The following is a 15440-nucleotide window of genomic DNA, read 5'->3' as shown; positions in this document are numbered from 1 at the left end:
GGACGCTTAACCGACTGCGCCACCCAGGCGCCCCTCAAATTATTTTTAAGTATTAAATAAATAAATGACAAAGCTGTGCCTTCAATGCTTTAAAACCATTCTACTTCCATGGGGCGCCTGGGTGGCGCAGTCGGTTAAGCGTCCGACTTCAGCCAGGTCACGATCTCGCGGTCCGTGAGTTCGAGCCCCGCGTCGGGCTCTGGGCTGATGGCTCGGAGCCTGGAGCCTGTTTCCGATTCTGTGTCTCCCTCTCTCTCTGCCCCTCCCCCGTTCATGCTCTGTCTCTCTCTGTCCCAAAAATAAATAAAGTTTTAAAAAAAATAATAAAATAAAATAAAAAAAATAAATAAAATAAAACCATTCTACTTCCTTATCTGCCAAAGAAGCAAGAGAAACAGCCAGAACCTGGTGAGTTCAAAATTATGTTGACAACTTCTAACAAATCAGAGATGTTTACCTGATCAAGCCCTTCCCCAACTTTCCTGAGATTCTGTAGTTGGTAAACTTCTAGGCTTCTTCCATCATCTTGACAGCACAAATCGATTACAACACAGCCCTGGTCCTCAAAGGCATTGATTTGATGAAAAGTAACAAAAGGTTTACTGTAGTACATCCCTGGAAGAAGCTGCAGGGAAAATACAAAGAAAAAGAGATATTTTCTTTTTTTCTTTAAGGAACAGATCCACAAAGTTTAAATTAAAAAGATTCCCTCCTCCCCTTTAAGTGACAGGACTAGTAAGTATAAAAGGTAGAATGTGGAACATAGAAGCAAACACTTTGTTTTTTGTTTTTTGTTTTTTTTTTTAATTCTTTTTTTTTCCCAACGTTTATTTATTTTTGGGACAGAGAGAGACAGAGCATGAACGGGCGAGGGGCAGAGAGAGAGGGAGACACAGAATGGGAAACAGGCTCCAGGCTCTGAGCCATCAGCCCAGAGCCCGACGCGGGGCTCGAACTCACGGACCGCGAGATCGTGACCTGGCTGAAGTCGGACGCTTAACCGACTGCGCCACCCAGGCGCCCCTAGAAGCAAACACTTTGATTTAAGCATTGCTTGCTTAGGTCATCACATTTCATATTAATCAATGAACTGGGGCTATTTGATATAAACCAATCAACTGTCACAACTAACTTAAAAGTCCTTATGAAATAGGGCCCAATGTTTTGAGGTATAAATAAATCCTAGACTTTATCTTACATGATTGAATAGAAAATACTGCTTTTGAGGCACCTGGGTGGCCCAGTAAGTTAAGCGTCCAATTCTTGGTTTTGGCTCATGTCAAATCTCGTGGTTTGGGAGATGGAGCCCCTTGGGCTCTGCACTGACAGTGCAGAGACTGCTTTGGATTCTCTAGCTCCCTCTCTCTCTGCTTCTCCCTTGCTGGTGTGCTCTCTCTCTCTCTCAAAGTAAATAAATAAACTTTAAAAAACTATTAAAAAAAAGAGAAAATACTGCCATTAAGTAGCTTATGATGAGTTAAGTGATTATTTGAAAAATGCACTTATTATCAAAATAGGATTTTTTGTAATGAAATTAGGGTACAGTAAATTTAGGATGTCATCTCTTTAGAAAGGCAAAAAGAAGACAAAATACCATAGTGTTACTAAACAGGAGTATAGAAAGATATTTAACAAACGCACTTTGGACTTTGGTAGGATTATCATATTTACATATCAAGAAGTCATAGAACCAAGCAAAAAATTATCATTGCAAAAGTTACAGAAGACTTCTATGTGAACAACATTCTCTTTAGCAAATATTATGACATGGAAAAATTCATACTAATATGCCAAGGTTTCTTAGATGCCATGTTAGTTGAATCAGATAATTAAAAGTAAAACCATTCCTTACAATTTTCTAATATGCAAAACCCACTGTACTCATTAATAAGTAGCTAGCCCCACCTACGGAAGAAGGTAATATCCTTGATTACGAATGTCTTATACCAGCAATACCCAGTGACAGAAAAAAAATCAACCATATACAGATTTGTCCATTTTCAAAACAAACATAGTCAAGATACTCCACCTGTCCAGTGTGCTTATCCACCACATGAAACCGTGTATTATACTGGGGTTCCCAGCTTATTCCATCTGCAAAGGACTTTCCCCGGATTTTAGAAGTGACAACTTTCCACAAATTCATCTTTAGAGGCTGTTCAATGAAGATTACGTAGTTCCTTGTCATTCCTGAAAGGTTCCAGCAAATAATAAAATGGGATTTAGTAAATTAGAATTGTCTGAAATGTGACGGTTATGGGGATTTATCTGAATGCCAGGACATAATACTTCTAACCTAAACAAAAGCCAGACAGAAATAATTCTCCACTGCTTCCCAGCTTTGCCTTACATATTTCTTGTTCCTACATAAAAAAGGGAACTGCTCAGAACAGCTTGGGTTGAATGCTCACAGCTTGCTTTTTATCTTCCTTATTTTTCTTTTTAAATTGGTCAGTTTACGAACCAAGTGAAGAAGCATAATATTAAAGTGTCATTTGTGATCAAGATGTTTCTTCTGTAATCCTTTTGCTATTTATCCTGAAGGTTAAGATTCAGCAGCAGATTGGCTATAAAGGTTTAGAATGCAGAAAATAAATATTCTGAGAAAAAGCTGAAGCTATCAAACAGAATATGAATTTCCCCCCCAAAAAACATAGTCAAGACCTTTTCATGAAAATAATTACCTATGGCTTTAAAGTTACCTAAAATTTTGAATTCTGTCAATTTTTTTTATGGTCAAATAATTTTTTTCTCCTAAGACTTTACTTTTGTAGAGCAGTTTCAGGTTTGTAACACAATTAAAGGGAAGGCACAGAGACTTTATACCCTGTCCCCCCCACACACACAGCCTCCCTATCATCAACATCCCCCACTAGAGTGGTTGGTACATTTGCAACAGCTGACAAACTGACAACCCATCAAATGCACCCAAAGTCCATAATTTACATTCTGGTTCACTTTTGATGCTGTCAATTTTTTAGTAATTGCCAGGATAAAAAGTATGTCACTAAACAAAATAAACTGAAGTGGCATTAAAATGCAACCTTGGTCTCATCAGCATATTTTGATAAGCGGTATCAACACAGTATATGCGAACACTAGCTTGTCTGCTACAGCGACGTTTAAGGCACATCCCAAAGTAATGTGTGTTATCTTTGGGCTTACCAAAGCTATGATAGTAAGAAGGTCTCATCCCCTCTGCAGAGGCAATAGAACATATCACCTGGGCTCCATGGATTGTCTCCCCAAGATCCACCTTCTCTGGAGGAACTCGAATAACATTATAGCAAGAACCTGGAAAACAAAGTCCTGTCTTATTTATACACATTCTAAAATAAAATACAACCCTTGCACTCATGGATTAGAGATTTATGCAATATATGCATGACATCCGTATTTCATAAAGGGTTATTTCTTTTTTTAATGTTTATTTATTTTTGAGAGAGCGTGAGGCACAAGTGGGGGAGGGGCAGAGAGAGGGAGACAGGATCTGAAGCAGGCTCTGCACCGCCAGCAGAGATCCCAATGTGGGGCTCAGGAACCATGAGATCATGACCTGAGCCGAAGTCAGATGCTTAACCAACTGAGCCACCCAGGCGCACCCATAAAGGGTTATTTCAAACAAAGACTTGGATAAAAAAAAAAAATATTAACTTTATGAAAGTCATTAGCTAAGGTTTTAAAATGATACACACAAAGTAACCAACGGTTTATTGCATTTTTTTTCATGATTACTAGCTAAGTTTATTGCATTTTAATGCTCTCAAAAGACTACCCTCTCACTCCCTAAAAATGAACTCATTCTCTACTTTATAGGAAAAGATCAGGTAGCAGGCAAGAATATCCTCTAATTCTACTTGTCCCTCTCACCATTCCCCAATCCCTACAATTACAATCTCCATTTGCCCCCACACCCAACTCCTCTCCAGTCCTCTGGATCCCTGAGGTCACTCCAAGTCCCATCTTATCCTTTCTTAATGCATTCATGCAATTGCCTTCATTCATGTAATTATTCATCTTACTACTTCTGCAAGAACCAGCTCAGGTGACCACTCCTCAAGTAGCCCTCCCTGATTCTTCCCCACCCCAAAGGTATTTGGTGCCTCTCCTCAATGCCCTGATTATATCCTGTACAGTCATACACTTATCTTATTGCACTATAATTTCGTGCTTGTTTATCTGCTTTCCAACAGACTGGTGAGCTCTTCAAGGGCAGGAATTGTGTCTGATTCATCTTTGTATCCTCAGTACCAAGCAAGAACTTAGCATTCAGTAGGCACAGTAAAAATAGCTATTGATGATGGATTACTTAACAACTTATGTTTGTTAAATTATTCAGTGAATAGGGGCACCAGGGTGGCTCATCGGTTAAGCGTCCAACTCTGGCTCAGGTCATGAGCTCGCAGTTCATGAGTTTGAGCACTGCATTGGGCTCTGTGCTGACAGCTTGGAGCTTGGAGCCTGGAGCCTCCTTCAGATTCTGTGTCTCGCTCTCTCTCTGCCCCTCCTTCACCTCTCAAAAATAAATAAACATTAAAAAATTGTTTTAAATTGTTTAGTGAATAAACAAATACTGAGGTCATAATGAATTATATTTCTGGTATTAGAATTGCCAATGCTGGTCCTGAAAAACTGGGGTAACACATAACTTTGCAAACACTCAGCTTCTTTTGAAACAAGATAACCCTTCTGTTCTCTATTCATTTATTCAGCCATTACTTCTTGAGTGTCAACTATATTCCAAACACTCTTCTAAGTGTCCTAAGTTTATCTTCCAGACACGTATACACAGCAGGGTCCAATTGTACACAAGCCTTTTCTTTTACAAAGCTCAGATTCTAATAAAGCATCCAATAAGTAAAAGTATAAAGCATCGGATGATGATAAGATCTATAGGGACTGGGAATAAGTGTATACGGATGGGGGCCACTGTTTGCAATTGTTGATAGGGTGATCTGAGAAGGCTTCACTAAGACAGTGACATTTGAGAAAAGACCAAGAGGAGGTGAGGAAGAGAGGCTTGAGGATATCTGGGAGAAACACATTCCAGGCAGAGACAAGAATAAATGCAAAGATTCTCAGCCAAAAGTAAGCCTGGAGTGTCCAAATAATAGCATGAAGGCCAGTGAGGCCCTGTCAGAGTAAGCAAGAAAAGTCTGAGATGAGGTGGGTGGGCTAAAAAGATAATTGGCTGATATGCTGACAATAAACTGAAATGGGGCAAGGGTAGATGCCCAGAGACCAGTTAAGAAGCTATTACACCAATTCACATGCGAGAGGATGGTGGGCTCAAACCAGAATGCCAGCAGTGGAGGTCATATGAGGTGGTTGGATTTTTAAATTTATTTTGAAGGCACTGCTGCAATTGCTTTTTGACCAACTGGATATGGATGTGAGAGACAGATGTGAAGGATGATTCCAAAATTATCATCCTGAGCAACTGGAAGGATGAAGTTACCATCAGCTTAAATGGGGAGTCTTTTAGGCAGAGAAAATTTAGGGGAAAAGTTCAGGAGTCTGGTTTTAAATAAGTTAATTTTGTAACACCTATTAGACATCCTAGTAAAAACACTGAGTGTTTTATATCAATTTTATATCCAATTGATATAAAATACTGAAGGGGTCTGAGTTAGGATATAGATGTGTTCTGCGTACCCATTATATATAAAACATCATGCTTTAGACAGTGATGAGTTATAAAAGCGATGAAAGACCAGTTCTACAGTTCCAAAAGTACCATATTACTATCTAACAGGTTATATACATTTCATTAGTACTAAAAACTACTTGGATTGATTATTTAGAGGATTTTTGTTCATTTTTTAAAGACTTTAAAAATGCAGGGAAATGCTTAAACAGTTAAAAGCTTTTTATTTCTTAAAGACAGAAATTACCAGCAAGCACTTTATTATGAGAATCACTAAATTTCTCCCAAACACAACCTCTCTACAGCTACATGTACATTTGAGCTCCAGTTCAAAAACTCCGGTTGAACTGAACAATCGAGGAAAGAGGAAGACGAAGAGGAGGAGGAGGAGGAAGGGGAGGAGGAGGAGGAGGAGGGGAGGGGGTGGGGGAGGGGGAAGAGAGGGGGGAGGAGGGGGAGGGGGGAGGAAGACAGGGAGGAGGAAGGGGAGGAGGCGAGGAGGAGGGGAGGAGGAGGAAGGGAGGGGAAAGAGGGGGGAGGGGAGGGGGAGGAGATTCAGTTTCAGTTGAGATTAGAAGATAAAGAATTGCTCATCTCAGTGGTTAGATTAAGTGACAAAACTCACTAAATTTAACCAGTATTAATTAATGAACTGTTCTAACTGCAAGTTGTGAAGCCATGAGCAAGACAGACACATACCCAGGAAACACCCAACAAAGGAATGCCCAGAGGAATGACCTGCCCAACACTGCATCTAACTCTGGGAGACTCTTCAGGACTTTGTATAATAGACTGAGGCAAAGTACCAAGAACAGCCACAGCCTCTGATGACTGGTGGCAGGGTTTCTCAAAGATCCAGGCGTCACTTGCACCAAAATCACGTGGGGACCTTGTTAAAATGTGCCAAGATAAGGGGTAAGGGGGTGATTGAAAAGCAGATTCTTGGTCCTTTTTCAGGTCTACTGAACCAAACTCTCTGAAGATAAAGCCCAGTAATCTACATTGCTAGGAAGCATTCCAGAACATTCTGAGGCACACTAAAGGCTAAGAACCACTGATCTAACAACTACTTATTTTAGAATATATAATTCAGAAAAGCTAAACAGTATCTATCATATTATGAACTAGTTACCCAGTTATCTACTTGATTAATAGACTTAATTTATTAGGAAATGTACTTTTTGTCAACCATATTTTAATTAACAAGAAAATAGTTTTTAAAATAGGTCATCTACTTAGGAGAATTCTATGCAGCCTGATTCTGGGAAATGTTTCTTGACATAAGAAATAATTATTATAATATTTTAATACAGTGTTAAGGGAATAAAAAACAGACCAGAGAAGTATATAGAATAGATACCATTTTTTTTTAATTTTTTTTTCAACGTTTATTTATTTTTGGGACAGAGAGAGACAGAGCATGAACGGGGGAGGGGCAGAGAGAGAGGGAGACACAGAATCAGAAACAGGCTCCAGGCTCTGAGCCATCAGCCCAGAGCCCGACGCGGGACTCGAAGTCACGGACTGCAAGATCGTAACCTGGCTGAAGTCGGACGCTTAACCGACTGCGCCACCCAGGCGCCCCTAGAATAGATATCATTTTTAATGAAATTTTTTTAATGATCAAAAAAGATGGATGGACAAAAAACTGCAGAGTTAGTTTACCCATTTCCTGAAACATTTTACCTAAAAGGATGTTTGCTGTTTCCTGTAACAGCCTTGAAGAACACATTTCCTACTCAAGATCAGGTAATAAAGAAGAGAATAGAGGAGCGCCTGGGTGGCTCAGTCGGTTAAGCATCTTGACTTCAGCTCAGGTCATGATCTTGTGGTTCATGAGTTCAAGCCCCATGTCAGGCTCTGTGCTGACAGCTAAGAGCCTGGAGCCTTCAGATTCTGTGTCTCCTTCTCTCTCTGCCCCTCTCCTGCTCACACTCTGTCTCTCACTCTCTCTCTCCCCAAGAAATAAACATTAAAAAATACATATATATATGGAGAGAGAGCTGGGTGATGAAGTTTTAGGATACCTAGCTCTACTTGAGCCAGCAAAAAACAAAACTGCACTATGCATTTTAATACACAGTCACCTATGTCAATATGGAGAAGTAGACACAAACACCCTGCAAAGCCAATTACTCACCAAAGGCACACATTAACCTACACAAAAGCTAAACCATACAAAGGTTTCACAGGTTATACATGATAGACTGATGGACAGGTTAAGACAGATAGTCAGAAATATCGAACACCTACCCATTTCTCTTCAGAGAGACATGCACTCAGGTTACAGGAACATGAATTTGCATGCTCTGACAGTCTTCTGTACTCAGTAATAAATAATTACGAAGATAGTCTAACAGAGTGACTTTGGGTGTGATTCAGACTTGCTGGCAAGACTGGCCTTACACACTAGAAACTTGCCTAACCAAGTATTTTACACAGTCTCCAGATTCACTGCCCTTGTCTGTAAAATGGGGGCAGTAATAGTACCTCTCTCAGAGAGTCGTTATAAGGACTAAATTAAAAAAGTACATTGAAAAATGCTTAACACCAGGATATACTAGGCACTCAATAAATGTTAGCTATCATTATTAGCTATTAGAAGTTTCTGGAGCAGATTGGTAGGCAGTTGGAAAAGGAGTTGTGGATGACCAGGAAACAGATGTGATGTAAATGGCTGGAAATACAAACACACAATAACCTTAACTTACTTTGTAGTGTATTTTTCCCATAATAAAAATAAATCCTTTCCCATGTAATGAACAATGTACTTTCCCCACATCTGTTTGCTGTACCATTCTAAAGTTCTTGTACTTATAGTGTGATTTTTTTTTTTAATTCAAGTTTGAGAAATACATACTGAAAATCCCTGTAATGCCTGTAAGCCAAAAAGCACAACAGAACATAAAAAATGTAAGTCATGCTGAAAAGGTCAAATAGCAAATCAGTTGCTAAGCATATGTGCAAAAGGACCACAGAACACAGTAAATTAGGTACCTTCAGCTCAGTTATGCAACTTTGGAGATTTCCTTCTGACCCTTTTAAACAAAGTTCCCTATGTCTACACCTTAACTATAATGGAACACTGGGGAGATAGTTAACCCCTAATTATTTTTAAAAAGACCTCCTTCCCAACTTTACCATGTGACCCATAGGAGTTCCCCATGTTGTAAGCTGTTCCATCAGCATCATAGTGAGGATGTGCAGTTGCTCCATTCACAGCAATGAATTTCCTCCAGTCTACCTGCAAATTTAAGACCATCAGAGACTTTTAAATGTTAAAATGGGAAGATCTCTACTTACATTTATCAACAGTAGGAATGTGTCAGATATCTTAAAAATAAGATATGACAACTATAGTCTAAGCCCTAATGTCTCACCTCTAAGAAATCAAAATTATTTTTTCTTCTAAAGAAATTGAGACTAAATAATAAATAAAAACTCCACCACCGCCACCATCAAATGGACAAAAATGATTATCCAGTAAGGATTCCCCATATCCCACCAAGATTGCAGGAAAGTTCAAAAAATAAGAATTAAAGTTCTGGTCCAAATTTAATTTAATTTTTATTAATGTGTTAGGTGAATGCAGGACGGGCCTAGACAGTCTCTAATCCAATTCTATCTGTAGCTAGGAAGGACATGAAATGGCCAACTTAAATCTGTACTATTGTATTTTTCCTTTACTATAGCCTTCAGATACTAGGACTAAGGAAGACATCTAGAATTATCTTTAAGGAAAACCAATCTCACAGGCCTAGATCTACTGAGGACAGAAGGTGCAGAGTAATACCCTGAATCAGTGGGTAACTTTTTTTTCTTTGTTTCATAAAGGCTCCAATTTCTTCTTCAGATAACTACCCCTCTAAAAAGTATTCGGAAAGGAATGAAATGTTAGGGTCTATTTTATTCATTTTTGTAAATGTTCATTATTTTTTATTTTTGAGAGAGAGAGCGCAGAGGAGGGGCAGAGAGAGAGGGAGACAAAGGATCTGAAGTAGGCTCCGTGCTGACAGCAGGGAGCCTGAGGCAGGGCTCCAACCCACAAACCATGAGATCATGACCTGACCCAATCAAACACTTAAACAACTGAGCCACCCAGGCATCCTTATTCATTTTCTTAAACTATATTTTACCTTTTCAGTTTTTTCCAGAGTTTTGATGTCCACTTTGTTCATAAAGTTGGTCTCAGTACTAAGGTAGTAGTCACCCTTGTACTGCACGTAGTTGACATTGGTGTTGTCAGTTATTGCTGAAACCAAATCCCAGAGTTACTTAAACACCACAACTTACTGTAGCACAGTCAGAGCAAGAACACAGTTTAAACATCCTCTTATACCAAAAACAAAGAAAAAAATTCTACTTCAAGATATGTATTTATATAGATTGACATACATCAAAATTAAATAGTCATCACTATCACCCAGAAATTCTGAGCACAGTAAAGGCTGCTTACCAGGCACTTCAAACTTTGATAAGAAACGTTCAAAAACATTCTTGCAGGGGTCGGGGACAGCCAGCGTGCCAAATTCTGAGATCACAATTCGATCATTAACACTATTGGCCTTATAAGTATCACTCTGTAGGAACTTGCTTCTATACGTCACTGTGCCCTTCTCCATCCTGAACTGGTGAAGCAAAGCCATCCCATCAAACCAGTGATTGTACCTTCAGACAGCAGCAAAAACAGAAAGACAAAGATCAGTAAGAAAAACACAGGGGCAAATGAATGCCTTCAAATATAGAGATAAGGAATTGGAATGGGTTCCCAGCACAACCTGTTTGGTTTGAAAACTTGAGTAAGAGATGACACCTTTTGAGTATATCCTGAAATCCAACAGAGAAGAACACCTTACATTCTTCTGGCCCTTACTCCCCTGTCAAAAAACTCACACTTAGAAGGTTGAAAATAACACTCCAAACTGGTGACTCCTAAAATAAGTCTGATTTTTACCCTATAGCCAGGAAAATAGCATAAGAGGATATGAAATACTTGACATTCTCCAAATTAAAATGGGTTCCTAAGCTTTAAGAAATAATAATCTTCATAATCTTATGTATATATTATGTTTTCCATTTACTTTAAATTTTTTCAAATTTATCAGAATTATGCTAAAGAACAAATAAGATTATTAATCATCTTGGTAGGTATGATTACAGTAGAAATTATCTATTTAATAATGGAATATAGGGGCACCTGGGTGGCTCAGTCAATTAAGTGTCTGACTTCAGCTCAGGTCATGATCTCGAGGTCCATGAGTTCAAGCCCCACATCGGGCTCTGTGCTGACAGCTCGGACCCTGGAGCCTGCTTCAGATTCCGTGTCTCCCACTCTCTCTGCCCCTCCCCCACTCATACTCTGTTTCTCTCACTCTCAAACATGCGTATGTTAAAAAAAAATTTTTTTTTAAATAATGGAACATCAAAAAACTATAAGGAAAAGTTTATAGCTTTGCTTTTAAACAATTCTTTTTTTTTTTTAATGTTTGTTTGTTTTTGAGAGAGAAACAGAGCACGAAAAAGGGAGGGGCAGAGAGAGAGGGGGAGACACAGAATCTGAAGCAGGCTCCAGGCTCTGAACTGTCAGCACAGAGCCTGACGTGGGGCTAGAACTCACAAACTGTGAGATCATGACCTGAAGCCAAAGTCGGACACTCAACCAACTGAGTCACCCAGAAGCCCCAGTGGCTTTGCTTTTAAAAGAGTTTCACATCATACAGTCTTTTCTTTCATGTGCTTAATATGCTGAATGCTTAATATGTCTTCAGCACAGATAAGCAAGGCTAACACCATTGTGTTAAAATGCAATGGCCCTGGAAGCAAGGAATCAAAGAAATATTTGTATACCTGTGTTTATAGCAGCATTATTTATGACAATCAAAAAATGGACAACCTAGTGTCCATTAAAAAGGAAGGAAAGGAAATTCTGTCACATGCTACAACACAGAAGAACTTTGAGGACATTATTATAAACAAAACAATCTAGTCACACACACAAAAAGGTAGAGTTTCAGTTTTGCAGGCTGAAAAAGTTCTGAAGATCTGTTCCACAACAATGTGAATAAACTTAACACTAACCTTTACCTCTAAAGATGGCTAAGATGGTAAATTTTACATTACATATTGTTTACCACAATAAAAAAATGCAGGAAATAAATTTAAAAGTAAAACAAGACTCCCTTTGCCCAGTGATTTCAGATGCCATCTTATAATAAATTAAATTTCCATTAGTTATTGGGTTTATTTCTTGGCTTTCTATTCTATATCACTTGTTTATTTATTTATGTACTGATATCACAATGTTTTAATCAAAGAGTGTTTATAGTATTTTTTAATGTCGAAAAGGCTAGTCCCTTCACTGAAAATCTTTTTTTCATGTTTTCTTGACTATACTTGCATATTTATTTTTCCATATAAACTTTAGTATTGATCTAATTTCCTTTAAAACCTTGTTGGAATTTTAAAGATTGTATTAAATTTTAAAATTAACTTAGGGAATACTGACATCTTTATGATGTTGAATTATCCTATTCAAGAACACAGGATGTTTTATCATTTGCTTGATTGTGTCTTTTAGGAGTCCTGTGATTTTAGAGAGAGAGTGAGTGAGTGAATGAGAGTAAGGGAGAAAGGCAGGGGGAGAGAGACAGAGACAGAGAATCTCAAGCAGGCTCCATGCTCAGTGCAGGGCCCAACATGGAGCTCTATTCTATGACCCTAGGATCACAATCTGAGCCAAAATCAAGCGTCAACGGACTGAGCCACCCAGGCACCCCCAGGAGTGTTTTTAAAGTTTGCACATTTCTTATTAAGTTTCTTCTTTGTTGCTACTGTAAAAGTTTTTTCTACCATTATGTGCCCTAACTAGTTATTGTTTGTGTATATGAAGGCTATTGATTTCAGTAGGTTAATTTTACATCCTGTTACCTTACCTTTTATTGTTTGAATTGGTTTTGTCATTGATTCTGTGGGTCTTCCAGATTTACTAGGATATCATCTGCAAACAGAGAGTCTTACCCTACTAATCTTTGGGCCTCTAATCAGTTTCTTTAGTCAGACTGTATTGGTTACATCCGGTTGAAAAGCAGTGGAATAGGGGACATCCTTTCCTTGCTCCTATCTTAAAATACCTATAGTGTTTCTCATTTTAATATCACTGGTTTTAAGATTAAGAGTAAAATATATATGTTTGTGTATGCATGTATACATATAAACACACATATATAAAAATATAAATGTGTATATACATACACATACACAAAATGTATTATATGTATATGTATATATACATATACACATACTTATACCTTTATATCCACATGTGTATATACATATATATCCACATACATATATTTATATATAAATATATTATTACATATATATTGGATGCACATATATTTACCTGTGTGTGTATATATGTGTATGTATGTATATAAAATCACATTAAGAAAGTATCCATCAAGTCCTGTTTTCTTGAGTATTTTTATGAGGAATGGATGTTGAATTCTGACAAAAGTTTTGTCAGCATTTATAGAGATAATCCTATGATTATTTATCCTGAGACCTATTAATATGGCATATATTAATGGATTTCCAAATAATGAAACTACTTTGCATTCTTGAAATTAATCCTACCTCATCATCGTGAATTATATTTTTATATAGTGTTGGATTCTATTTGTTGTTAAAATATTTTTGTACTGTATTAGCACTATATATTTTTTATTTTTTCATTGATATTCATAAGTAATATGAATAAATTTTCTGTACTGTCTGCATCATGTGCAGATAATGAACATTATACTTGTTTCATTTTCTCTGAAATGATATACAGAGCTTTAGGACTATTTGATATTTGAAGGTTTGGTAGCATTTCTCTATGAAGAAATCTGGGCCTGGTGCTTTTTTTGAGAGGTAGATAATTAACAAGTACCCCTTTTTCCTCTATGAAAACTGTTCTGTTCAAACCTGCTATCTCTATGAATTTTGGTAATCTGTGTTTTCCCAGAAAATTAGCCATTTCAAGAGGTTCTGAAATGTATCTGCATAAAGGCCTAGAAAGTCTCGTAAATTTTATCTATTTCAATGGATTTCTTTCCACTACCATTTCCTGTTTTGAATATTTGTACTTCCTCCCTTTTTCTTCTTGATTATGTTAGCCGGTAGTTTCTCTGTTTTGGTAATTTTTTTTCAAAAAACACTAAAAACAAAATAATTTCAATAATTATTGCTATTCTTGTCTAAATACCTCTAAAACTACAATACATAGTCTCAAACACAATACTCTGGGTAACCAGACACTCAGTTTCCTCATTTAAGAGACTTCACGTTCTTTTGTTCTCTTTCTTTATTTATTTTTGGTTACCACCCCATATTGTTGACTCACACTGAACTATCAACTAAAACCCCTAAGTAATTTTTAATACATTCTACTGTTAAGTCACATCACTTTCATCCTTGCACTTATAAAAAATTTTTTCATCTACCTAATAATATATTCAACTTGCTAGATTCCATTTCATAAGATCCTTCTAGACTAGACCCTATCATTCCATGTATTAATTTACTGAAACCAGCCAACTTTTCTTGAGCCCCTGCTATCTGCCAGGCTTGTGCCAAGACCAGTGCTTACAGGCACATAAATAACTATATCATAAAGTGATCACTGAGAGAACAGAGAAGTAATTAAAAAAAATAGTATATATGACAGAAGGAGCAACTACCTGACAGGACTGTGCTAAGCACTTTACCATATCCTTTCCTGCAGACATAAAAATAAATATAGGAAATAAATATAGGGACACCTGGGTGGCTCAGTCAGTTGGGCGTCAGACTTCGACTCAGGTCATGATCTCCTGGTTTGTGAATTCAAGCCCCGCATTGGGCTTTCTGCTGTCAGCATAGACCCTGCTTTGGACCCTCTGTTTCCCTCTCTCTCTGCCCCTCGCCCCATCTCTCTCTCAAAAATTAATAAACATTAAAAAAATAAAAATATATTTTATTTTATATATAAATATAAAATATTATTTTAATAATTATTTATTTATCACACACTGATCCTGTGAATAAATATTAATACCAAGGTACAGAATAAAAACATGCCAGGGTCACAAGGCTGGTAAGTGGCAAGAAAGAAATTTGAATTCAGTGCTGACTCCAAATCCTGGGATCTTACAACATCCCAAAAAGTAGGGTGAACTAGAAAAAAAGCAATTTGGCAGGAAAGGGAGTGGGGGGACAAGGGCACTAAAGGGAAAGAAGAAAATGAAAATGTACTGACTGCCAATTCACCACCCACCTCCCCCACCCACAAAGACGTTTATCTGAAAAGAGGCCTGTAGCGCAAGCTTAGGCGCTGAGGAGCTCTGCTGCTTGGTTCTAAAGTTTACCAGGGCAGCAGATGAAACACCATATGCTTTCAGAGGCTGTTACAGTCTAGGGATTGGGCTAATAGTTTCATTTTTCTCTTCCTTCTCGCGCTTCTGTTTGCCTTCTAATCTTTTTTCAGATTACAACTTGTTGAAATCCAGATATATAAACAGAAAAAAAGCACACCTTTGCTAATTAGGGCCAGGGGGATCCATAGGCTGGCTCATTTACCTTCTTTTTCTCTACCTCCAAACTACCTCCCAATCTCCCAGCCCCCTCAGCTGCAACTCCACTGGAGGCATCTAAAGTAACTTCTTAAGCGCTTTTTACACAGCTAGGGGTGAGGAACACACTGCATTTTAATGCCTTTCAGCACTAGCATTTTATAAATCTGTTATTTAATCAAGTGAAGATGCAACAGGTT

General features: G+C 37.8%; 1 protein-coding gene across 3 annotated transcripts in view; it reads right to left on the bottom strand.

Moving 5' to 3' along the window:
• BCO2 (beta-carotene oxygenase 2) overlaps positions 1 to 15440 on the bottom strand; it is a 109735-nt gene that overhangs the window by 18081 nt on the left and 76214 nt on the right. For all 3 annotated transcript variants that reach the window (XM_040482983.1, XM_040482984.1, XM_040482982.1), the window contains 6 exons: positions 10104 to 10315; positions 9784 to 9899; positions 8789 to 8891; positions 3166 to 3294; positions 2030 to 2190; positions 458 to 625 (listed from right to left, as the gene is read on the bottom strand). In XM_040482983.1, coding sequence (XP_040338917.1) covers positions 458 to 625; positions 2030 to 2190; positions 3166 to 3294; positions 8789 to 8891; positions 9784 to 9899; positions 10104 to 10315 — 889 coding nt within the window. The remainder of the gene's footprint in view (positions 1 to 457; positions 626 to 2029; positions 2191 to 3165; positions 3295 to 8788; positions 8892 to 9783; positions 9900 to 10103; positions 10316 to 15440) is intronic.

This window comes from Herpailurus yagouaroundi, unplaced genomic scaffold (genome assembly GCF_014898765.1).
Source record: "Herpailurus yagouaroundi ecotype Mexico unplaced genomic scaffold, PumYag 161, whole genome shotgun sequence".
NCBI lineage: Eukaryota > Metazoa > Chordata > Mammalia > Carnivora > Felidae > Herpailurus > Herpailurus yagouaroundi.
Note: the sequence above shows the minus strand (reverse complement) of the source record. Positions and strands in the feature narration are given on the sequence as shown.